Source organism: Crassostrea angulata, chromosome 4, assembly GCF_025612915.1.
Source record: "Crassostrea angulata isolate pt1a10 chromosome 4, ASM2561291v2, whole genome shotgun sequence".
NCBI lineage: Eukaryota > Metazoa > Mollusca > Bivalvia > Ostreida > Ostreidae > Magallana > Magallana angulata.
The window spans coordinates 7,272,664-7,297,383 of NC_069114.1; the positions used below are offsets into that span (position 1 = coordinate 7,272,664).

At 36.3% G+C, this 24,720-nt stretch overlaps 2 protein-coding genes across 5 annotated transcripts in view; one reads left to right on the plus strand and one right to left on the minus strand.

Moving 5' to 3' along the window:
- Nucleotides 1–1,851: 1,851 nt before the first annotated feature.
- On the minus strand, nt 1,852–3,647 carry LOC128180293 (BBSome-interacting protein 1-like). Its single transcript, XM_052848272.1, has 2 exons — nt 3,513–3,647; nt 1,852–3,073 (listed from the first exon to the last, which is right to left on the minus strand). Exon 2 carries the CDS (start codon nt 3,064–3,066, stop codon nt 2,839–2,841), a length of 228 nt encoding a protein of 75 aa, XP_052704232.1. The 5' UTR covers nt 3,067–3,073; nt 3,513–3,647; the 3' UTR covers nt 1,852–2,838.
- The window catches only part of LOC128180291 (exportin-7-like), a 32,857-nt gene continuing 11,770 nt past the window's right edge, over nt 3,634–24,720 (plus strand). For 2 of the 4 annotated variants that reach the window (XM_052848268.1, XM_052848270.1), the window contains exons 1-22: nt 3,634–3,721; nt 13,210–13,356; nt 13,626–13,719; nt 14,303–14,373; nt 14,601–14,696; nt 14,868–14,945; nt 15,574–15,591; nt 16,471–16,620; nt 16,848–16,974; nt 17,529–17,602; nt 17,944–18,063; nt 18,505–18,651; nt 18,969–19,144; nt 19,776–19,833; nt 20,024–20,156; nt 20,541–20,646; nt 21,653–21,788; nt 22,039–22,112; nt 22,424–22,568; nt 23,248–23,407; nt 23,686–23,753; nt 24,327–24,415. In XM_052848268.1, coding sequence (XP_052704228.1) covers nt 3,707–3,721; nt 13,210–13,356; nt 13,626–13,719; nt 14,303–14,373; nt 14,601–14,696; nt 14,868–14,945; nt 15,574–15,591; nt 16,471–16,620; nt 16,848–16,974; nt 17,529–17,602; nt 17,944–18,063; nt 18,505–18,651; nt 18,969–19,144; nt 19,776–19,833; nt 20,024–20,156; nt 20,541–20,646; nt 21,653–21,788; nt 22,039–22,112; nt 22,424–22,568; nt 23,248–23,407; nt 23,686–23,753; nt 24,327–24,415 — 2,282 coding nt within the window. In that variant the 5' untranslated portion in view covers nt 3,634–3,706. The remainder of the gene's footprint in view (nt 3,722–13,209; nt 13,357–13,625; nt 13,720–14,302; nt 14,374–14,600; nt 14,697–14,867; nt 14,946–15,573; nt 15,592–16,470; nt 16,621–16,847; nt 16,975–17,528; nt 17,603–17,943; nt 18,064–18,504; nt 18,652–18,968; nt 19,145–19,775; nt 19,834–20,023; nt 20,157–20,540; nt 20,647–21,652; nt 21,789–22,038; nt 22,113–22,423; nt 22,569–23,247; nt 23,408–23,685; nt 23,754–24,326; nt 24,416–24,720) is intronic. The other 2 variants (XM_052848269.1, XM_052848271.1) reach the window with 1 other exon arrangement.

Sequence of the window (24,720 nt, forward strand, 5' to 3'; positions counted from 1 at the left end):
CATTAAGGAAGTGAAAGATTGTTAACATTGTGTACGCTAAACACATTCATGGTGACATTAAGGAAGTGACAGGTTCGGGTTGTGTCTGCTAGCCGCATCATGGTGACATTAAGAAAATGACAGGTTATTATGATCTTGTCTGCTAGCTACATCTTGTTGACATTAAAGAAGTTGTTAACATTGTGTCTGCTAGCCATATCATGGTGACATTAAGAAAGTTACAGGTTATTAAGATGTTGTCTGCTAGCCACATCTTTGTGACATTATGGAAGTGACTGTCGTTAACAATGTTTCTGCTAGCCAAATTCTGGTGACATTAAGGAAGTGACAGGTTGTAAACATTTTGTTGGCTAGCCACATCTTGGTAACATTAAGGAAACTGGAAGGTTGGAGTTTTGTCTGCTAACCATTTGGTGCCATTAAGGAAATAATAGGTTGTAAATATTAAAATTGTGTCTGCTAGCCACATCCTGGTAATATTAGGGGAGTGACAGGTTTAGATTGTGTCTGCTAGCCACATCTTGCATGGTGACATTAAAGAAGTGACATGTTAGATTGTGTCTGCTAGCCACATCACGGTGACATTAAGGAAGTGACAGGTTGTTAAGAATGTGTCCTCTAGCCACATCTTGGTGAAATTAAGGAAGCTACAGGTTGTTTATATTATGTCTGCTAGCCCCACATCTTGGTGTTGTTAAAGAAAAGACAGGTTGAGATTGTGTCTGCTAGCCACATCTTGATGTCATCAAAGAAATGACATGTCTAGATTGTGTCTGCTAGCCACATCTTGGTATCATTAAAGAAGTGACACGTTTAAATTGTGTCTGCTAGCCACACCTTGGTGACATTAAAGAAGTGATAGGTTTAGATTGTGTCTGCTAGCCACATCTAAGTGACATTACGGAAGTAACATGTTAGGGTTGTGTCTGTTTATTTAATCTTGGTGACATTAAAGAAGCGATAGGTTTAGATTGTGTCTGCTAGCCACATCTAAGTGACATTACGGAAGTAACATGTTAGGGTTGTGTCTGTTTATCACATCTTGGTGACATTAAAGAAGTGAAAGGTTTAGATTGTGTCTGCTAGCCATGTTAAGAATATGTCAGATCATATGACACCTTAAAGGCAGAGGCAGTTAAGAATATGTATATTAGTCACTTCATGGTGAAATAAGGGATTAGATTTACATGTAGCTTGTGCCTGTTGGTCACATCATTGTGGGTGCCATTAAGGAAGCATCATATTCATATTGTGTAAGTCAAGCCATGGTGATTGGTGACACTGCATGAGAGGTTGGGTGGTGTCTGTTAGTCACATCGTAGTAACATGAAGGAAGATCAGACAAGTTAAAATTGTGTACCTTAATTTTATTAAGCTGACGTTATAAGGAAGTGTCAGGTTTAGATTGTGTCTATAATTTACATTATAGTGACATTAAGGAAGTGACAGGTTAAGATTGTGTCTATAATTTACATTATGGTGACATAAAGGAAGTGACAGTTTAGATTGTGTCTATAATTTACATTATGGTGACATAAAGCAAGTGACAGTTTAGATTGTGTCTATAATTTACATTATGGTGACATTAAGGAGTGACAGGTTAAGGTTGCGTCTACTTTTTTATATTATGGTGACATCAAGGAAGTGATTGACATCAAGGCATTGACATATATTTCAGCCCTGTTATGGAAATTTGTCACTTGTTAGAATAAAGTTAATGCACTGAATACAACTACTTTAAATGATAACAGTTAACTGTTTCTTTTGTTATTTTTTATCAACAGTTTCACTGTCAACAAGACAGATCACATATTGTTTAATAGATACATGTTAAATAAATAACTTCTGATATATTTTCTTTGCTTTTTATTTTTTTTTTTTACAACAAACAGAATATGCATATATTAAATAAACTACTGTTAACCAATTTTCATGCGAAGCAACTTTATTTCGCTATTAGCTGCCAATAAACTAGTTTATGAGGACTAATGTTCGCGACCAAGTCTTATCCAGACCTGTATTGTTATCAAAACTATAGACAAAGGATTGGTTCGCGGCAAGAAATATTCGCGACGACAAGGCTCGCGCTAACCTCATGAAAATTTCTCGCATGCAAACAAAAGTTGGTTTACAGTAATTCATCTTTATGATTAGTTTTTCTGATTTCATTAAATGGACGGAAAATATGATAAATTCTGTTTGTAGCATTATTTCCACTCTTTCCTCAGAGTCACTCAACATATCTATCAAATGCAGAACCCTATATAAAGTAATTTTAAAAAGAGAACCTATTAAAAATAAATTGTAATTTTTGACATGCAATGTACTTACAGAACAATTAAATGGAATAAAAAATCAGTTTTTGTTGACTGTCATTCGAAATTAATAACTTGAGCAAAACATTTGAATTTTCATTATGGTACAGATTTATCCTCTGTTCAAATTTATCATTATATGATATACAACAATTAACAAATATGTAAAATTGATATATAAAGTAAGATCTCTCTCTCTCTCTCTCTCTCTCTCTCTGAGAAAGACCGAAGCAATTTAGTAAAATGTACACAAGCAGATTCTGATTTCTCTGATTTCAAAATTTAATTCATGAAATTTGACTTCATTTATTGAATCCATTAGCTTCATTTCACATATAATTACCCTCAGCACAAAACCATGACGTCATAATAAAAAATCCATCTTTCCATCACACAGATATAGATGTTAAATCAATGCATTGCAACTTTTCCATGCAGTAGTATGTCTTTCTCCCAAATAAAAAAACTTTCAATCTTAAAATATGTTTGTAATTAAATCACTACATCGCTAATTCCCCGAGGGTTAGGAATAATCACTGAAGAAGTCTTTCTCCCCATGCTGCTGCTGTTGTTGTTCCTGCTGCTTCACGGTCTCCTGCGCTTCACGCTGCATGCGCTCCAGTTTCTCCAGTGTGACTGACTTGAGTGGAAGTATCTTTGGCTTACACAGCACCACGGTTGGCATATCCTCTTGGTACAGCAGTCCTTGTTTTGGGAGAACCTCCTTAATGGTTTGTTTGGTCTCTGGCATGTTGGTTCTAGAGAACAAAATTTAAAAAATGAATACATTAAAATTTGGTGTCAATGGTGAAAACTTATTAAAAAAGATTTCTTTTTTAAATTGATATATCCTGTATAATTTAACTATATCGTTATAGGCCCTAGATCCAATTTTCCATAAGTCTAATAGATGATGAAGAATAACAATGAATCATTGAAATCCTAATAGTTTATTAAGACTTAAAGCAAATAAAAATAATTGAGATTATTGGGACACTGATAAACTTGAGGCACTGGGTATGTAAGGAAAATAGTCATGGTATCCAAAATAAACATTCGAGGAAATTCGAATTGCATTAAAAACGTTAAAACATAAACTGGGTTCGAAGTTTCATGAAATTTCATGTTTTTGTATGTACATTGCACAATAGCTCTGCATATTAAATAAAAAAATTGTATTGATTTGTAAAATATTACCTTTTTATATCGAAATGAGTTTCTGTCAATTTTGCTTATTCTAGATAAAACGAATAATTTGTCACCGGATATAAACGGAATAGCTCTCATGCCATTCCCAGGGATATTGTTCGTCAAAACATTCCGATTTTATCCGCTCTACAATTTTCCTGCGCATGCTTAGCACGTTGAAAATTTGAGAGGGGAAAACAAAAATGGCGGAAGAACAGGTAGGATCAATCACATTCTTTTCAATTAAAACTGATTAATTTGGTTTTTGCTTCATGTGTCATGTTTAATCCAGACAATTAAGTTGTTTTTGCCCAACTGCCTTCCCCTTTTTTCACTGTCGTTCTTTTAAATAAGATGCTTTTGTCAATAATGCACTTTGAATCCGCCACTCTTCCCCAAAAAATAGTCACTGAGAGATATTCGAAAAATGCTTGGCATTCTTGGCTAATAAAATTAAATTTCAAATGTAATTGATTTATTTAATTTATGTTTTTGGTGTTTAACATGTTTAAACGACTTACATCGTTTTTATTTTGCCAGGTACATGTTAATTGATTCATATCATTTTTGTCAAGAAAATGCAGTGTAACGGGAAACCTGTACGTTTCCACTTCGGATTCATTATAATTCACAGTGAGAGAAAACACATTCGTATAGTTTTAAAAGACGATTTATTAAGTTAATTAATAAGTTGTTTGTTATAATATAAATTAAACAGAGGGAGTTGGTGGATATTGAATACCTACATGAAGAGGTCAAAATAAAAGCAACCGTGCTTTTCAACTGTCCGTTCAGTACTGTCGTTGCAGAAGTAACGGTGGTCAGGCCGTCAACAGACGTTGTTAAGAACGGCCTGACGCACGCGCGACGTCGGCAACGAACCCGAACTTTACAACATGTAATAATATAAAAATACATGCTATATAATAATGAATATATTTACAACAATAAAACAACACAAGACATAATGATCATATTAGATATAACAATACATCATCCACCATTACACTCCCCCCTTCTTAAGACTTAATGTATGCGATACATACATTAGTCCAATATACAAAGTGTAATAAAAATAAATAAATAACAGATAAGCTCACATTGCCATGGATATACATATACATCTCAAGAAACAGTTCATAAATATAATACAACACCTGAGATCTTTGACAAACAAATACCGTTATATAGATCTATGCTATATAGAGCTATTCATATAACATACATAATCACATGCATATATACAATTGCATTTAATACAATACATGTAGAAGATACAAATTATGTATCGTTACAATAAAAAAAAGGAATTTTACAAGAGAAACAATATCATTACAGATTCAAGAAATATAAATAATTAGGCACAAGTCCGCTTACAGTTAATAGGACACAGTCACAAATCACAGGGATTATTGAAGAAGGAAACATGAATGGAGAATACCTCACAGTTCAGGAAAAAGAAGATGAGCCGCTTTCAGATCTGCAAGTTCCTTGCGCAAACGCAGGTTTTCTGCTTCCAATTTCCGCCGCTTTTCCCTCTCCGCCAGCAGATCCGGAGTGTTGGACATCATAGTGCGAAGCTTCTCCTCCGCCACCTTCTTCTTCTGTTGCACCGAGAATGACAATCCCTCTAACCACTGAATGTACGCCAAGATGTCTTCCTGGCTCTCGGGGACCTCGGGGAAGGCAAACGGGGGAAGATCCTGACATCTGGTCTGCGTGGACACATCAAGTGGAAGAACGGAACAGACTGAACGATCCCTGGAAAGATATTCCTGAACTGTGAGGACTCGTCCTCTCTTCGCTGGTGGTTCCAATTCCAACGGATCCGGGCAAGGGATCTCCACAGGGGCATCAGGAGGAGATGAAGAAACCGTCAAAGATTCCGGTACCAACGGCATTGGAGGAACATCCTTGTCCGCAGTAGAGCTGCTCCTACCGTAGAAGGTAAACATGCCAGGGTTAATGAAGGATCCATTGGGCCTAGAATTTCTCTGGCTTTTGGAAAGAATGCTTTCCACTAGTCCTTTGGCAGTGTTGTGGACACGGAGAAGATGGACCTTCATGTCGTACCTCCTACGGCAAGACACTTTACAGTGGAATACAGGACAGGAGTAGGAAACAACTTCAGGGAGGTGTTTTTCCGTCCAATGTCGTTGGTACTTCGCCTTGGTGGGAAAGACGAGAGATGGGGGACAGCCGTCTATCGGACAGGACATGTCCGGGGAGAAGAAGAACTCTATGTTCTTTTGAAAATCCGTAGATGTGACTGGTGGTCGGAAGACAGGAGTGTCATCGAGGAAGTCCATCTCCTGATCATCAACTAAAAGATCTAGGGCAAAGTCGTTAAAATCCATTCTGTAATTAAAATAATAGCACAAATGATTCATAACTAGTATCTAAAATTGTCAAGTTTAAATATACCCCCTTTCAAAAAAAAAAAATTAAAAAAAAAAATTAAGTATCTTTTGTATATTTTAAGAAAATCTAATAGGGGGCTTGACAAGACGTCCAGATCTAGTATATTTGTTTTCAGTATGTTCAGATTCTTGTTCATTTTCACAAGAACAATCGCTTAGCGCTGACAGGTCATTATTAGGAACATTATGTTGTTCCTCTCTCTCCTCTGTACTAAATTGTTTTAAATGGTCTACATGAACAATTTTTGTCTTTAAGGTTTTACAATCCTTTATTTCATAAGTAATTTCTGAAATTTTCCTTATAATTTCATATGGACCAGTCCAGCCTAACCCTAACTTTTGTTTGCCGGAAGGAGGGTACCAACGAAGAACGAGGGAACCAATATCATATGCCAAACTCTTGGCATTTTTATCGTAATAACGTTTTTGCTTTTCAAAACTACACTGGAGTTTTTCATGAACGTATTGAAAAGATGATTGCATAGCCTTTTCTACCCACTCAACATATAGTACTGGACAAGCGGGTTTATCTATATTGATTGGTGATTCGACCATTACATCAATTGGTAACGATGTTTCCCTTCCCAACATTATGCGGTTAGGAGTACACTTTGTACTTTCTTGGACGGATGTTCTGTAGGCTGACGTTAAATAGGGGAGATGATCATCCCAATCATCATGATTTTCGTTCACAAACATTGCTAGCATCTGCTGTAAGGTTCGATTGAACCTCTCAATCATTCCATCCGATTGAGGTCTATAAGGTGTCGTTCTAGATTTTTCAATTTCTAATAAGCGACATAAATGAGTAAATAACTTCGATTCAAATTCGCGACCTTGGTCTGTATGTATACGCAAAGGCGTACCATACCTACATATAAATTCGGTAACAAGTTTATCAGCGACAATCTGTGCAGTATGCACAGGCAATGCGTATGCCTCAGTCCATTTACTAAAATAATCACCAACGACCATAATATACTGGTTTCCGTTTTCCGTAACTGGTAAAGGACCCATGATGTCAATAGCAATAGCATCTAACGGCGCTGAGACGTCGACGTGTCTCATAGGAGATTTCCCGATTCCTGGACCTGGCTTCCGTTTCTGGCAAAACATGCAGTTTTGACACCACCTACGGACATCCGTAGACATACCAGGCCAGTAAAATCGCGACTGGATTTTCTTAAGGGTTTTCTCTCGACCTAGATGGCCAGCAAGCCTACTATTATGTAATTGAATCATGATCTCTTTTCTAATTGATTTTGGAACGATTAATTGCAAAGTAATAGACTTATCATCGTTTTCCCATTTTCGGTAAAGGACGTTATTTTTAATTTCGAGTACAGACCATTGCTTCATGAGAATATCTAATTCTTTGTCTGAAGTAACTATAGTAGGACGTTCACCGGAAATAAGCATGAGGTCGCGTATTGTCTTAATTGCTTTGTCCTCTGATTGTGAAATCTTAATATCTACATCGCTACCCAACCAATTTGAACTGAACAGATTTAGATCGCTTTCGTTTTCCTGACTTTGTTTATTAGTAACTGCAGATACTGTTTCGCCGTAGGCACTGGTTTGCCTATCTGACTCCTCTGTGCTATTGTCATTGTCATTCTGCAGAATATTATCGTAGCACTGGCTACAATCAAGCCTTTTACAACGGCGCAAAGGGCGTCTAGATAACCCATCTGCATTCACGTGCAGAGAACCTTTCCTATGTTTTATTTCAAAATCGTATGTCTCCAGGAAAGAAAGCCATCGGGCTAACATACCCTCCGGTTCTTTAAAGTTTTTTAACCAAAGCAGAGACGAATGATCGGTGCGAAGGAGGAAATGTCTCCCATATAAGTAATGTTTGAAGTTCTTAATGAACAGGACAACAGCTAGAAGTTCGCGATATGTAGTGCAATATTTGCGTTGAGATTTTGACAACGTTTTGCTTCCATAAGCTATCACTGTCTCTCGACCGTTTTGTACCTGTGACAACACTGCGCCTACACCATATGCGCTAGCATCAGTGTCCAGAATGAAGGTTTCTTTTATGTCTGGGTAGGATAATACTGGAGACTCTGTCAATAGTCTTTTAAGAGTATTGAAAGCATTTTCGCTTTCCTCTGACCATTCAAAATGTCTGTTCTTTTGTGTTAATCTTGTCAAAGGGTAAGCTATTTGCGAGAAATTGTATATGAATTTACGATAATACGAAGCGAGTCCCAGAAAGCTTCTAACATCCGAAATATTTTCGGGAACTGGCCATTCCTTGATCGCGGCGATTTTCTGTGGATCGCATTGAATGCCGTTTGCGGAGACAACATGCCCGAGAAATGACACTTCGTCTTTGAAAAGAATACATTTCTTAGGTTTAAGTTTTAATTTTGCCTTTTTAAATCGCTCAAAAACTGATCTTAAATTCGTTAGAGTTTCTTGAAATGTTTTTCCGAAAACGATAACATCGTCTAAATAGACGAGGCATTTCTCCCATTGGAGTCCACAAAGTACAATCTCCATTAGGCGTTCGAACGTAGCAGGACTATTGGATAGTCCGAATGGCATTACCGTAAATTCAAATAACCCTTTATGACTAGCAAAAGCTGTCTTTGGTCTATCCTCAGGTTGCATTACCACTTGCCAGTAGCCACTAGCTAAATCGAGCGTACAAAAGTATTTTGCGCCGGCCAATGAATCAAATGATTCATCTACTCGCGGTAGCGGATAAGCGTCTTTGACGGTGACGGAATTTAAGCGCCGATAATCGACACAAAAACGTGTCGAGCCATCCTTTTTCTTTACAAGAACGATAGGCGAGGCCCAAGGAGAGTTACTAGGTTTTATAACTTCTTTTTGTAACATACTTTCTATCTCGCGCTCAGCAATATCTCGCTGAAATATTGGTAATCGTCTTGGGGGTAACTTAATTGGTTTTGCGTCACCCGTGTCAATCTTATGAGCTGTCAGGTATGTACGACCTAATTCACCGTCGGGTCCGACAAAAATGTCAGAATATTGCAAAAGAAAATTTTCTAGCTCATTTTTCTCGACAATAGAGAGTTTGTTTGACACGTTTGTTAGTAAAGATTTTAAATGATTTGGTAAATTTGAATTTATAGACATTTCATCTTGATTTTGTTTTCCGGAAGTTTCGTATTCATCATTTTCTAGAATGTAATCTACAGCTTGTAGATTAGCTACACTTTTATTTTTAATCAAATTTACTTCATTGTCGGTAGGATTGAGTACAGAGAAAACCACGGACGACTTTGTGACATTGACAAGGGATTTAGGAATGAGGACATCACGTCCTCCGTTTTGGTCGTTATTCGCTTCCAAAATGCACGTCATATCATCTGAAATACTACCTTTGACATTTCCAGTGATAAACATTTCGGACCTAGGAGGTATTCGAATATTTTCAGAAATCTGAACTCTTGCGCACTTTTGATCTAAACTATTTTCTCTATATAACTGAATTTTAAACTTTGAGGACATCAATATTCCTTTACAAGTATCCACTACAATCTCGTTGTCGGACAGAAAATCTAACCCCAATATACCAGAAAGCCCCCCCAAGTCTGCAATTACAATTGGGTGGTCAAAGTATTTTTCATTTATCCGAAGTGGGAAAATAGATTTCCCATATACACACAGGGGTTCACCGTCAGCTGTTGTCAACGTGTCTGCGACCTCGGTTAAGATCGGCCTGAAACTCAAAGTCTCATATATCTCCTTCGATAAAAGAGACACCGATGAGCCGGTATCAACGAGCATATTCGTGCTCACACCACCAATCTCAACACTAGCAAACCAACAACTCTTAGAAACTGCCGACAACCTAACAAAAGATGGCCTTGTCAAAAGTTTGTCAGTTATATTTCTACGGGCTGGGCTTTTGGCCCCGAGCTCAGCCCTATTTAGTTTAAATCATCAGATTTGGGAACGGATTCAGAGAATTTAACTTTGTGAGGACTCGATGCGGGTACGGGTGTCTGTGACTGAGGGCAAAATTTACTAATGTGCCCTGTTTGGTTGCAGTTGTAGCACTTAACCGCTTTCTTCCGAGCTTCACCTGGTACGTGGCGAGGAGAGACTCGGGCATTTTGAGTTTCTTTTTCAGATAATTTTTGAATCGATTTTTGCAAGAGAGCGAGCGATTTTTCTAATTCTGAAATTCGTTTATTTTCTGTATTATTGTCCGATTCGGTCGAAGTTATCAAAGCTCGGACAGAGTGAAATTCAGTATCTTTTGGTTTGCGAGGAGTATTGTTTTGAACTCCTTCAAAAGCCTCAAATTCTAGGGCAAGGGATATAGCCCTGTCTAACGATGTTGGGTGTGCAAACTGCACATGTCGTTTTATTTCTTGACTTCCTAGCCCGTTAATGTACTGCTCAACAATAATACCCTCACGAAGTGAAACTGGTATGGTCGGAAATGCGCGACTAGCGAGTCGTTTCAATGTGTAGCCATAATCAGCTACTGTCTCTCCTGGGAGTCGTTTCCGGTTCCGGAACTCGCAGCGGTATGCGGTCTCGCGTTCCGTCGGATTGAATCTTTGAGTTAACACCGATTTTAGAGATTCATAATTTGTCAGCTGATCACGGGTCAGATCACCTAGCATTCGCTGAGCAGAACCGCGTAAACTCATTGCGAGTTGTGCCGCTTTTTCGCTTTCTGACCATTTGTTCCAGATTGACACTTGTTCAAAGTGACAAACATAATCTGCCCATTCCACATTTTCTCCATTAAAAAGATCAGGCTCTTTTTCTCTTCTTTGTCTCTTATCTAGGACGAAGTTATTCGCGTTCATATGACCTGAACTTGCGAGATTTCGCGCACCTGATGCAAACATCTGTTTGCTAGAATTGTCATTCATCAGACAGTCTGAAGTCTGAAATTCTTTTAAATTGTGGGTCATTTGTTTATTTTGATCTGCGGAATATTGAACAGGGGTTCGTTGATCATTTCGATCAAAGTAATTATGAATTGGGGTTTGAACATCTGACGGATAATCCGGGTTTGTGTGATGTTTATTTTCAGCAGAATAATCATTTGCTATTCTCAACCCTGAATTGTTTTGAGCGGGACAATTAATTGAACCTTGATCCCCATCTGACCATCTTGGATAGAGAGAAGTAACATTTTCATTACCACCTTGGGAGAAAAAGTAATTTTCTCCTTCATTCCCCTGACCCTGTTTGACAAACTGCATTTTGTCAGATATTTGTGAATTTTTATTTGTTTCAAAATTTGTCATTAAATTTTCATTTTGATAATTCGCCATAGGCGTACTGTGCGCAAAATAATTTTCTCTGTTTTGACTCGCACAATACCGGTTTTTCTTACTTCCCCTTTCTGTACCCCAGTACCCGGTTTGAGTCACGTGATTGTTCTGCGTGTAAACAGGCTGCTTCACACGAGAAGCTGGAATACTCTGTGGTAGTTTTTGATTAGGAGTTTTATCAATCAAATATGACCCAAACTTGTCTCGAACATGTCGTTCAAACCCTACAGTTTGACCATTCTCTAATCCCGTGTGAAAAATCCTGTGGTTTTCTCGTCGGCGATGTCTAAGACAAGGAGCATCAGCCTCGTTGTTTTCCACATAATACGCAGGTATGTCATTGTCAACAAACGAAGTTTGACTGAAATTGGGACTTTTTGATTCGAGACCCACCTCATATACATTTTCCGCGAAATGAAACGGATCACGAGTTTCGTTGGAAATATTTATGTTTCCGTTAGATCCGCTCCTTTCTTCGCCAATTTTTGTTTCCGGTTCATTAAAGCTGAACCACTGTTTAACTTTGTTGGACAGATTACTAAAAAGTGTTGACGCCATTAAAACCAAATATCTTTTACAAAGTTTGAATTTGCTGAGTTTTATTTTAAAGAGACCGAAAAAATATGTTTCTCTCAACTGTAAATCACCGGACGAGCCCCCAAAAATGTAACGGGAAACCTGTACGTTTCCACTTCGGATTCATTATAATTCACAGTGAGAGAAAACACATTCGTATAGTTTTAAAAGACGATTTATTAAGTTAATTAATAAGTTGTTTGTTATAATATAAATTAAACAGAGGGAGTTGGTGGATATTGAATACCTACATGAAGAGGTCAAAATAAAAGCAACCGTGCTTTTCAACTGTCCGTTCAGTACTGTCGTTGCAGAAGTAACGGTGGTCAGGCCGTCAACAGACGTTGTTAAGAACGGCCTGACGCACGCGCGACGTCGGCAACGAACCCGAACTTTACAACATGTAATAATATAAAAATACATGCTATATAATAATGAATATATTTACAACAATAAAACAACACAAGACATAATGATCATATTAGATATAACAATACATCATCCACCATTACACTAGAATGACGTTTCATTTCTTTTAAGATTTCAAACTTAAGCTATTTCTTACTAATTGCTTTGAAGTAACAACTGGTTAACACATATTTAGCTAAATTGCTCTGTGGCCTTGAGCAGGGACGTATACAGCTGGTATATACTAATATTATTATACAGGTCCAGTACAATCTCCAGATTTAGCTATATGGCTTGAATAAGCTAAATAGCTTTATTAAGCTATTCAGAGTAGCTTCATTTAGCTATTTTGTCATAAGTTTTTCTTAAATTTTATCAGTATGTATAAAAAATTGCACTTTAGTCGAGTGATAGTTTTCAACTTTGAACTGTTCTGTGAACAATGCATGTAAAGAATACTCATTAATTTGCGTCTCCTTAGAGACTTTGCACTAAAAGTTTTGGGGCAACTGATTCATGACCACACAGTTACTTCTTGAATGAAATATAAAGGAGGTCAGTTATGGTAAACAAGATAATTGATTGGTAATAATTTATCACAATGAGAAGAAATCATACTTATCCACGCCTCATTGCACACAAAGTGGTAAACCCAAACAATGGAAATATATTTTTTGCTTATAAGTGTTTAAAAGCTGCAGTGTTAAAACTATCTTTAATTGTGGTCAAGTTTATAATGGTCAATTGTGCAAATATGAGTAGCAAGTTAATTGCGATTTTTTGTTCATTTCTTACAATAAATATTTGCTTCAAAAACTGTACATATATAGCTTTATCAAGCTATTTTGAATAGCTTTATAAAGCTATATAGCTTTTTCAAGCTATATAGCTAAATCAAGAGATTGTACTGGACCTGTTATATACGTCCCTGTCTTGAGGTAAGCACCCATAAAAATAAAATAAAACTTTGGTCCCAAGGACTAAGTGTGCCCTATTTTTAAAAACAAATTCAATGTTTTGTAGGAGTTACTACAACTGGAGCTCCTGTGTAAACAACTGTACGAGACGGCAGATGCCAATCTCCGGACTGAAGCAGAGAAAGCACTCGTCTCATTTGCAAATTCTCCAGACTGCTTGAGCAAATGTCAACTCTTACTGGAAAGGGGAAATGTAAGACCATCTCTTCATACTTATATAAATTTGCAGCATATTTAATGATTTATTTTCTTCTCTCATTTAAAAAAAAAGGAAGAGAGAGCAGATTATTTGAAAATTATAATTTTATTTTTAAAAATTATTGAAAGAAAAATTGCATGTCAGGTTGAAACAAAGAAAGGATTTTAACAACAATAACTGATAACAAAACGTTGGAATGATTTGATAAGTATGAAAAATGAGAATTTGAATTTTACGTTATGCGTTATGTTTCTGTTTTTCAGTCACCGTATGCGCAGTTACTGGCAGCCACAACACTGACTAAGCTGGTGTCAAGGCCAAATGTGACACTACCCTTGGAACAGAGAATCGACATTCGTAAGCACTTAATGCATGCCAGGTTTTTCAAGTTAGTTTTGTACATTCGGGGTTAATGCTGTTGCCTAACTTCAAAATTAAAATAAAAAAGTGTTTCCAACTTTGATTTTTGACACATTTTCCTATTTTGTTCCTTGTATTTACATCTCATTGTACACCTCTCATTTCTGCAGTGTATGTAAGAGAGGGATTAATATAAGTCCTATGGCGTGTTTCCCGATCTTACAATTGTAATTATCATCATGTTTATATATTTGAATCTATAAGAATAAATATTGTTTTAACTAACTTACAAACTAAACATGCTAAACTACCAAAATTGCAGATTCAGCAATTATGTACAGTAAATACATTCACAAGACTAACAATAAAGTCAAAACATATCAAACTTATTGTTTGTTTTGAGCATAACAGAATCTTGCAATGTCAGTGAGAAAAAGAAGTTGATATATTTGTATTTATTATAAATTTTCTAGACCAAAGAGAACTGTTGGAATGAGTATGAATGACAAGCACATCAGTTGTAATGTAGAAAAAATCAATATTCAGCCATTTAGGAACCTTTTCTTTCTTCTTTCAACAGGGAATTATGTTTTGGGATACCTGGCATCACGCCCCAAATTGGTACACTACGTGTTACAAGCACTTGTGCAGGTGTGTATTGTGTGACTTATATGTAGGAACTTATCCAATGTCATTGAATCTACCATTGTATTCCATTTACATATTCTATCATTACATCTTATAACTTTGAAGAGGTTATTTCCAAAAACAAAATCCTTTACTTTCATTCAAATTGATTTGATAAATATTAAGTTCATGATTTAGATATATTTATATATAGACAGATATACAGTATAGATCAACTCATTTTGTTTCAGCTTTTTGCTCGGATAACCAAACTTGGCTGGTTTGACATTCAAGACAAAGATTATGTGTTCCGTAACGTCATCACAGATGTCACCAAGTTTATACAAGTATGTACACATTCTCAGAAACAATTGGATATGGTGGACCAAGAAAGACCCAGTCAATCTAATTCAGAAATTTTTTAATTCTAATGTCTGACTTTTGCTTAAATTGGAAAAACTTTAAAAATAAATGGAAAATGGATTTGTTAAATGCCTGCATTTATTTATATTCTGTAGAGTGGGTCCACCCAGCATGTGATGATTGGAGTACAACTTCTGTCACAGTTGGTGTGTGAAATGAACCAAGTCAGTGAGGTAAGGGTTAAAGGCCAAAGGTCATCTACATACTCTCCGGCAATATCAAAGAAAATCAGTCATGAATAAGTTTTGTGACAGGCAGGACATGCAGTTGTGATGAAGTTTTAAAATAAACCTTGAGAGCTGTTTAGGTAAAGTGATTGATTATGATAGAGGCATTTTACGGGATATTGCATGCTACTAGTATTCAATTTGGTAATCCAATTTTTTTTAGTGTCGGACTACTTTATCTCAACAGTTTTCAATGGCAGAGTGGTTTGCAATAGCAACAAAAAAATCACAATATAAATATTACAATTAATTACAAAACAAACCATTGGTTTTTTCAATACAGAGACACATTATATTCAGGAAGGAGAGGTACATACAAATATAGCAAAATGATGTTTTATCTGTATAAAAGTATTCTATTAGATACAACTTGCATTTGATGTTAAGACACCTGTGAATTATCTTTTTAATAATTTTGAGCAAAAATATAGTAAAATGTAAGTTGTTTTTTTTTTTAGTTCTTTACAAACTGAACTTTTTTTTCTCCAAAAATGTTTTAATTTTGATGAAAACAAAAAGTGAATTCCTGTGGGTTTTTAACACTCATCTCCTCCATTCTGATATTGTTCTGTAGGAGGATGATGAACGTGAGGTAATGTTGGGTGCTTCTCTGTGTGTCTACCTCATCACATTGCCTCATTTCTCCATTCTTTATTAAAAAAACTGAAAGTATATGCAAAAATCTTAATTTTTTAAAGATTATTTTTGATTTTTGAAAATGTAAGAAATGAAAGATTATGGTGAAAATGGTGTTTGGTGAAAAAAGAGAGTACAGCACAGGGTTTACAGAGAGATTATTAGGCTAACCAAGAACTGCTTAATGAAGAAAGAGACATAAATAAATGGCTGGTCATTTCATGACTTGTTTCATCATTTCCTCATTATATAGAATAACATATAGAGTGGTTTATTGTTCTAGCTCTGTACGACTGATAATTTTACATAATGCTCTTGTCTTCGTTGTTTTTTTCCAATTATTTAGATTACAATATAATTATTTCGAACATTTCCATTCATGTTTTTTATCTTGAAATCTATTTTTAGAAGCGGACAAAGAGTTTGAAAATCCAATATTAATTGTAATAGTTATCAGAAAAGTGATTATGTAAAATTTCAGTCTGCTATCAGAATGTTTTCAATGCTAATCAAGCTTTCTTCTTCATAATCACCCCACAATTTGAAGTCAGCACAGAAACTGAAGTATTTGAACTTCCTTAATATTATGCTCATAATGTGTGGTTTTCACCTTTAAAACAAGAAATTGGTATTGGCATTATGTAAAATTATTAGTTGAAAAGGACAAATGAGATTTTAAAATATTCCAATGTCTCCTGAATTCTAAATACGAGGTACTGTACATCAAATACAATTCAAGGTAAACTTGATCTCTGTTGACTTGTCCTTTGTTTATCTGACCTCGTGTCCTTGACCTCTTTTATTTGACCTTTGTATGCTTGACCTTTGTTCACAGGCTGACTCCAGTAGGTCGCTGACCAAACACAGAAAAATTGCTTCCTCCTTCCGCGACCTCCAGCTGTTTGAGATATTCCAGTTGTCCTGTGAATTATTGCAGACTGCTGCCGGGAACATCAAAAGCATGGACTTCTCTGATGATTCACAGGTATGTCGATGATGTGTGTACGTGAACATGCAAAAGTGACTTAAAGTGAGATATTATTGTTACTTTTCTATGTACATGTAAATGTATCATTTAAAGGTTGGTAAGAAATATGATTGTTCTGTAAATCCTAACTTTAAGACTTGGTTAAATCCTTTCACACGTGGATTAAAATCTGATAATCCAATAATTTGACCGTGAATTATGTGCACCTGGCTTTTTTGTTGCAGCACGGCTTGATCTCCCACGCCCTACGATTGGCCCACAACTGTCTTACCTTTGACTTTATCGGCACCTCCACTGATGAAACAGCTGATGACCTGTGTACAGTTCAGATACCGACAGGCTGGCGGTCAGGTAAACAAACAAACAAACACTTCTGTTGTCACGTAAACGGACAGTGCTGTCGTCAGGTTAACAAACACTTCTGTTGTCAGGAACACTAACACTTCTGTTGTCAAGAGAACAAACACTTCTGCTGTCAGTAAACAAACAACAAATACTTCTGTTATCAGGTAAACAAACAACAAATACATCTGCTGTCAGGTAAACAAACACTTTCTGTGGTCAGGTAAACAAACACTTCTGTTAATCAAGTTACTTTAGCTCCTGGCTATTGATTCTGTTAAGATTGCTATTTTCATATTATCAAATTTAAAAAAAAAAGCTTTCTTCACAGTTCCTTAGATGTTTTCAGATGAAAAAAACCCCTGAAACTTATAACTATCTTTTCTAAAAAGCCATTTTATTCCAACATTTACATGTATGTTTAATTTATAGATTTTCATTTTGTACTGGAATTGAATGACTGTTTGAAAGACATGCTTTCTCAGAGAGATACATCCAAAAATACATGTAACTAAATATGCCTCAACATATTATTGGTTATAATGGCCAGTCTTTGATTTCAGCTTTTCTAGATGGGGCTACAATGGAGCTATTCTTCAGCCTCTACTCCAGTTTACCCCCTTCACTCTCATCCATAGTAAGATTTCCTTATGAACTCTGTAATTGTTATTACTTGTTTCAAGCATTCCTTGAGCATGAATGTTTCAGTTTTTGGCTAAATTTATGTGTTGAGATTGTTTTATTAAGAACACTTTTACAGGTATAAAATTTTGGACTACAAATGATAGTATTTGAAAAAAACATTCCAGTTTGGTATTGCATGCTCCATACTATTATCCCAAATTATTAAAAAGGAAAATATGCCAACGAGGCAAAGATTAATCCCTGCTTCTACATGTAAGACTTGATACAATGTTTATACAATCACATTAAAAATTTTTTGATTAACAATTACATGTAGCTGGTTTTTGATTTCAGGCCCTATCCTGTCTGGTACAAATAGCGTCAGTGAGGCGATCGTTGTTCAACAACACAGAGCGTGCCAAATTTCTCAACGAGCTAGTGACCGGCGTTCGCAACATTCTAGAAAATCCACAGGTATGAAGTGTTAGTCTACTATGTGTTTAAGTAATGAATCTGAAGCACAGTGGTCCATCAACTGCCACTGGGCTACTTATTTTACTGTCAACTTATATATACTAGTATGTGAGGTCAGGAGATTTTGTGGGGAAATTTTTCTGTCCAAGAAAAAAAATACATGTACTTAGTTCTTGTTGTTTGGATTTGTTATTTGTGGGATCAAAAAGAATGAAAAGAAAAATTAATGATAGTACATGTGCTTTTATTACTTATTTATTATGACTTAATGGTTAGTAGGGGAAAGAATTTGTAGTGAGTGACATCCCCAATGCTAAAAAATATTTATTTACATGAACTAGTTTTAAGAAATCAAGTTTGAAAATAAACTGAAATATATGTGTGATTGGAAATTTGAAAAGATTAGAGGCTTGAAATACAAAATCCCATGTAATGTTGCAGGCTTTGTCTGATCCGAGTAACTACCATGAGTTTTGTCGCCTGTTAGCAAGGCTAAAAACAAATTATCAGCTGGGAGAGTTAGTCAAGGTCACAAATTATCCGGAACTGATCAAACGGATTGCAGAGTTTACTGTGACCAGTCTGAGGGTAAGAATTTTTAAATGGATAAAAAAGGAACGAATGTGCTTTTTTGCAATGGTGAATTATTCAAGTGTCCTTTTAGAACAGAAATGAGTGTTAAGTGTAATAAATTATAATTTGGTGTTGGAAAAGACCAAATGGCATTGCTAAGTGTACCTGGTAGATGATCACACAGAGCCAATTAACAATTGAGGATTCAAACCAGCAACACTTGAATTGATGGCTAATCCTAGATTAAATATAGAATTTGTAATTGTGTTTAACAAGAGTACCAGAGATTTAGATAGTGACAATTTAACAAGTATAGGATGCTTGTTTTGCAGCAAATGTGGCAGTTTGCGCCTAACAGTGTACACTACCTGTTGAGCCTGTGGCAGAAGATGGTGGCGTCCATGCCGTACGTGAAGGCTAACGAGCCCCACCTGCTGGAGACGTACACCCCGGAGATCTTCAAGGCCTACACTATGTCCCGCCTAGAGTCGGTCACCGTGGTCATCAAGTGAGCATTGTCACCATAGTCCTCACACAGCTAGTTCTTGTAATATAGAGCTAGTACTTGTAATATAGAGCTAGTACTTGTAATACAGAGCTTGTACTTGTAATATAGAACTAGAACTTGTAATAAAGAGCTAGAACTTGTAATATAGAGCTAGTACTTGTAATATAGAGCTAGTACTTGTAATATAGAGCTAGTACTTGTTGAATAGAGCTTGTTCTTGTAATATAGAACTAGTACTTGTGGTATAGAGCTAGTGCATAAGTCATGCTTGTAAATGACATGTTTAGAAAAAAATCTTAACAAAAAGTGGATCTAAACTTATTTTAATATAGATTGCCTGGTACACACGTGCTAAGAAATTTAGAAGGCTCAAGACTTGTAACTGTACAGTACCTGTCTGTAACAATGTAGAGGGTGGATCTAATTGTACATGTATGTTACAATGTAGAGGGTGGATCTAATTGTACATGTATGTTACTATGTAGAGGGTGGATCTAATTGTACATGTATGTTACTATGTAGAAGGTTGATTTCTTTTAAGATGATAAACTATGTACATCTTCAAAGTATAAGTATTTTGATTGAATTCTTCAGTGTTGCATGAAAATGTACATTCTTTACAACGTTGTAGAGACGGATTAGAAGATCCATTAGAGGACCAGGGAATGATCAATCAACAGTTAGACCAGGTAAGCTATGATTTAGTACAGGACAACATGACCTATATTTCAGATAGATAATGAATTTCAAGTAAGACAAAATCAAATGCACTAAAATATGCATGTTTTCTTTGCTGTATGCATCAGATTTAACAGATATAGTATTGTTTGTGTGTATTGTATGGTGTAACAGTTTGTAACGGTGACATTTTGGTAATAGCTCTCTACCATTGGGAGGTGTGAATACGAGAAGACCTGTGGTCTCCTGGTTCAGCTGTTTGATGAGGCAGCCCAGCGGTATCAGGAGGCCATCAATTCAGGAACCCAGGGGGTAGAAATTACGATACAAGAAGGTGAGGTTATCTCCATGGTGATCAAGGTCATTTCTAGGTAATATGATGAATGTGAGAGAGAGAGAGAGAGAGAGAGAGAGAGAGAGAGAGAGAGAGAGAGAGAGAGAGAGAGAGAGAGAGGAGAGAGAGGGAGAGAGAGAAAGAGTACTATTTAATATAAAGATGATATACAGAGAGAGAAAGAGTACTATTTAATATAAAGATGATATACAGGTAGAGATAAAAATATTAAAAGTAACAGGGAAAATCACATTAGGAATAAGGCTCCATTAGTGCAAATTTCTGTAGACAGTAATTGGTTAGATAGTTTGTAAAATCTTTAAGGTTGATAATTTTGGTTAGTATAGGTATTTATTTTTACCTGTGCTTTCTTCACTCTTTCAGGTCGATTATCTTGGTTAGTGTACATAATAGGAGCAGTGATAGGTGGTCGGATCTCCTTCGCCAGCACAGACGATCACGACGCCATGGACGGGGAACTAGCTTGTAGGTAAGTGGAAAGGGGGTCCCTCTGACGGGGAGCTAGCTTGTAGGTAAGTGGAGAGCTAGCTTGTAGGTAAGGGGAGAGGGGGTCCCTCTGACGGGGAGCTAGCTTGTAGTTAAGGGGAGAGGGATTCCCTCTGATGGGGAGCTAGCTTGTAGGTTAGGGGAGAGGGGGTCCCTCTGACGGGGAGCTAGCTTGTAGGTCAGTGGAGAGCTAGCTTGTAGGTAAGGGGAGAGGGGGTCCCTCTGACAGGGAGCTAGCTTGTAGGTAAGGGGAGAGGGGGTCCCTCTGACAGGAAGCTAGCTTGAAGGTAAGGGGAGAGGAGGTCCTTCTGACAGGAAGCTAGCTTGTAGGTAAGTGGAGAGCTAGCTTGTAGGTAAGGGGAGAGGGTGTCCCTATGACAGGGAGCTAGCTTGTAGGTAAGGGGAGAGGGGGTCCCTCTGACAGGGAGCTAGCTTGTAGGTAAGGGGAGAGGGTGTCCCTCTGACAGGGAGCTTGTAGGTAAGGGTAGAGGGTGTCCCTCTGACAAGGAGCTAGCTTGTAGGTGGGAGGAGAGGGTGTCCCCCTGAGAGGGAGGTAGCTTGTAGGTAAGGGGAGAGGGGGTCCCTCTGACGGGGAGCTAGCTTGTAGTTAAGGGGAGAGGGATTCCCTCTGATGGGGAGCTAGCTTGTAGGTTAGGGGAGAGGGGGTCCCTCTGACAGGAAGCTAGCTTGTAGGTAAGGGGAGAGAGAGTACTTTTGATACTGGAGACATATCATTTGGTTTGTGTTTCTGTTGGATCTTCTGGTTCAGTTATATGAACATGCTATTGAAATTCTTATCACCTACATTTAGAACTTATTGGTATCTTTTATTTTAAAAGATGTAAATATAGGCTTTGAGGCCCTTTTGTTATCATAAATGTGGGTGAACTTGAAGTTTGCAATGTGTGTTAGTACCTGTATTTATTCTGTACAATAAGGAAGAAAGTAGTGATTTAAGTACCATGGTCACAATGTTTTTCTCATTGCAGGGTTTTACAGTTAATGAATTTAGTGGACTCTAGGATTGCCCAGTATGCCTGTGAAAAACTAGACCTTGCCATATTAAGCTTTTTTGAACAATTTAGGAAAATTTATGTTGGGGACCAAGTTCCTAAAATGTCTAAGGTGAGATACAGATCTTGTCTTGTTTCATAAAACTGTTTTGTTTATAATGAATAATGTTTAGATGAATTGTCAGAATAATTATCAATGTCAATAGATTTTGTCAACAAGACTGTTTTATGACGTAGATGAAGTTACCAAAATGATGAACAGTTATCAAAATGGAAAAATTTGCAAATGTTAACAAACATGTCCAAATATGTCATCTACTGCATTAGGTGTATAGGTTCTTTAGTGTGTTGTTTGCTTGCAGGTTTATCGACGGTTATCAGAAGTGTTAGGATTAAATGATGAATCTATGGTACTGAGTGTTTTTATTGGTAAAATGTAAGTACACATACTTTTATATATTTACTTTCTCTGTGCATGCTTTATTTAACTAATATGAGAAATGCTGAATAAACATTTTTAAGAAAGGAATAGAGAGAAATATTTCAATTTTGAATTTTTTTAACATTAACATTATCAGTAGTGTGAGGATTTTCGTACTGATGTGATATTTTTTCCATCAGTGAAAGGATACTACAAATTTATCTCTTTTGTCATGTTATTTTGACAATTGTTATCTGTGCAGTTGAAGGGTTTAGATATTAAATTTATGTTTGTTGAAATAATTAAATTTAGATTTGTGTTTGTAGAATTACAAACTTAAAATATTGGGCCCGAAGTGAACAAATAACATGGAAGACCCTGCAGCTTCTAAACGATCTGTCCGTGGGCTACAGCTCTGTCCGAAAATTAGTCAAGCTAGATGCTGTACAGTTTGTTTTAAGTAATCATACGGTAAGTATTTAACAGTCGCTCACTAAAGTTAGGTATCAAATTGCTAATTACAAGTGTGTAACTGTTTGGAGAAAGAATTCCTACTAAAGAAGCTTTTATAGCTTGATTTGTATGCAAAAACTGAAAATGGAAATATGTTTGATTGTTAACGAGGCTTGATGGTCGACAAATTAACCATCAAATCTACTTAGGATTTTAAGATATGATTTGTTTACCTATAGACTGTTATTTAGTGAAGAAAAAATGCATATTTCATTTTACTTGTTAATTGTAGGTAATTTTCTTTACTTTTATATAGAGTTCTTTTTCTAAAGAAGGTCAATAAAGGCTGAAAATGGCCTTGACCATTGTGCCCTCTTAAAATACTCCTATAGTAAATTAGAAAACATTTTAATCTTCAGTCGATCTGACCTTATATGGTAATTTTGGTGAATTGCAAAATTTGGAATTTTGGGGGCAATTGCCCTTATTAACAAACTGCAAAAATTTCTACAGAGTTATTTTCATTTGTTCGAATTAAAAATCTACCAAAATATTTCAAACGACTGATTGAAATTCAATGAAAAAAACCTTCTAGACACTCAAATATATTAAATTTGATTACTCTGAAACAATGTAAGATTACCCTCGTTGTAATCATGTCATCTCATGGAAATCTCTAACTAATTTGATTTTTCAGAATGAACACTTTCCGTTCTTGGGTTTGAACGCAAACAACCGTTCGTTCGCTGACATGAGGTGTAGGACCACGTTTTACACAGCTCTGGCTCGCCTCTTAATGGTCGACCTCAGAGAAGATGACGAAGACAAATATGAAGAATTCATGGTCCCTTTAACATGTAGGTGCTTCATTTATATATGTTAATATGTTGGCTCTGACATTCATGTCTTTGTCTTTAACTTAGTCATTCTTAAAGTTCAAGAATGAGTAATGATATTTATTTTTATCCAAAGAACAAAACTGAGGCAGTTAAGAATATAATGAATTATGTAATTTGCAATACTTTGTACATTTACATGTATATTTCTCCTGCACATGCTGTGTTCCCTATATCCTGTGTTAATCATTCTCTGCTATTTGTCTCAGACTGAACTAATCACTTGCTTTCTTTGACAGCTGCGTTTGAGTCGGTGGGCACAATGCTGACAAACATGGACACGCCCCAGAAAGAGGAAGAAGCCAAGGTCAGTGGGGGTATACTTTATTTGTCCATTAGAAAATTTTGTGAATTGCCGAGTGATAATAATTACCTGCCAACAAATCTCTTGTTCTTGTTTGAAATCATTAATAAAGGCCTAGTCCCCTATATTAGTCACCATGAACTAGTTTACCTATCTGAGGTACAGAATGAAATTGTTATGAATAAAAGATGGTTTACAAAATCATTTTGAAATTGTTTGTATGTTAGTTCTATGACACCAAATAACAAGAAATAGTCTGTTTTGTCCAGAAATAGAATGGCTTTAGAATGAATGCTGAACTTGGAAGAATTATGCTAGTCTTTTTATATGTATCAGTTTCCATACCAGGTCCTATAGATTTGCCAGACTTTTTCTCGTGGTGGAGCAGAGAAATTGGGTTATCAAAACCTGTTTATTAGAAAATCTCCTTAACCACATTGTCATAAATACTTTCCTAATGTTATCATTTATTGAGAAAGATTAAAGATAAAGTATTATTAATTGGTGTAGTCCATTTCTGCCACTTACCGTACATATAACACACATTGATAATTGTGGCTTGTTTTGTTTTGACAGAGAGCAGTGGTAGGACTTGCCCGAGATTTGAGGGGCGTGGCATTCGCCTTCAACACCAAAACAAGCTACATGATGTTTTTTGATTGGATGTATCCTTTATAGGTTGCATATTGTGTTATTGAGTTACATTTTTTTGGTGACAAGGAAAAGGACCAATACATTTATTACCTTGCCTTTATTCAAGCTTTTGATGGAATTGATTTTATTTTTTCATGTCAGCAAATAATCTAAACACAAATGCAGAGAACTTGCCCCCCCTCCCCATTCCTTTTTTCCTATTAAAAAAAAAATCCACAAAGTAATAACTAATGTCAAATATTTTGTTGTTTAATAAAGCTGTATGAGATGTAGATATCGGGGAACTTTGTTGTGAGATGTTGAGTTTAACAATCTA

Coding starts and splice junctions, on each gene's coding strand:
- LOC128180293 (XM_052848272.1), bottom strand. CDS start 3,066: ATGCCAGAGACCAAACAAACCATTAAGGAGGTTCTCCCAAAACAAGGA.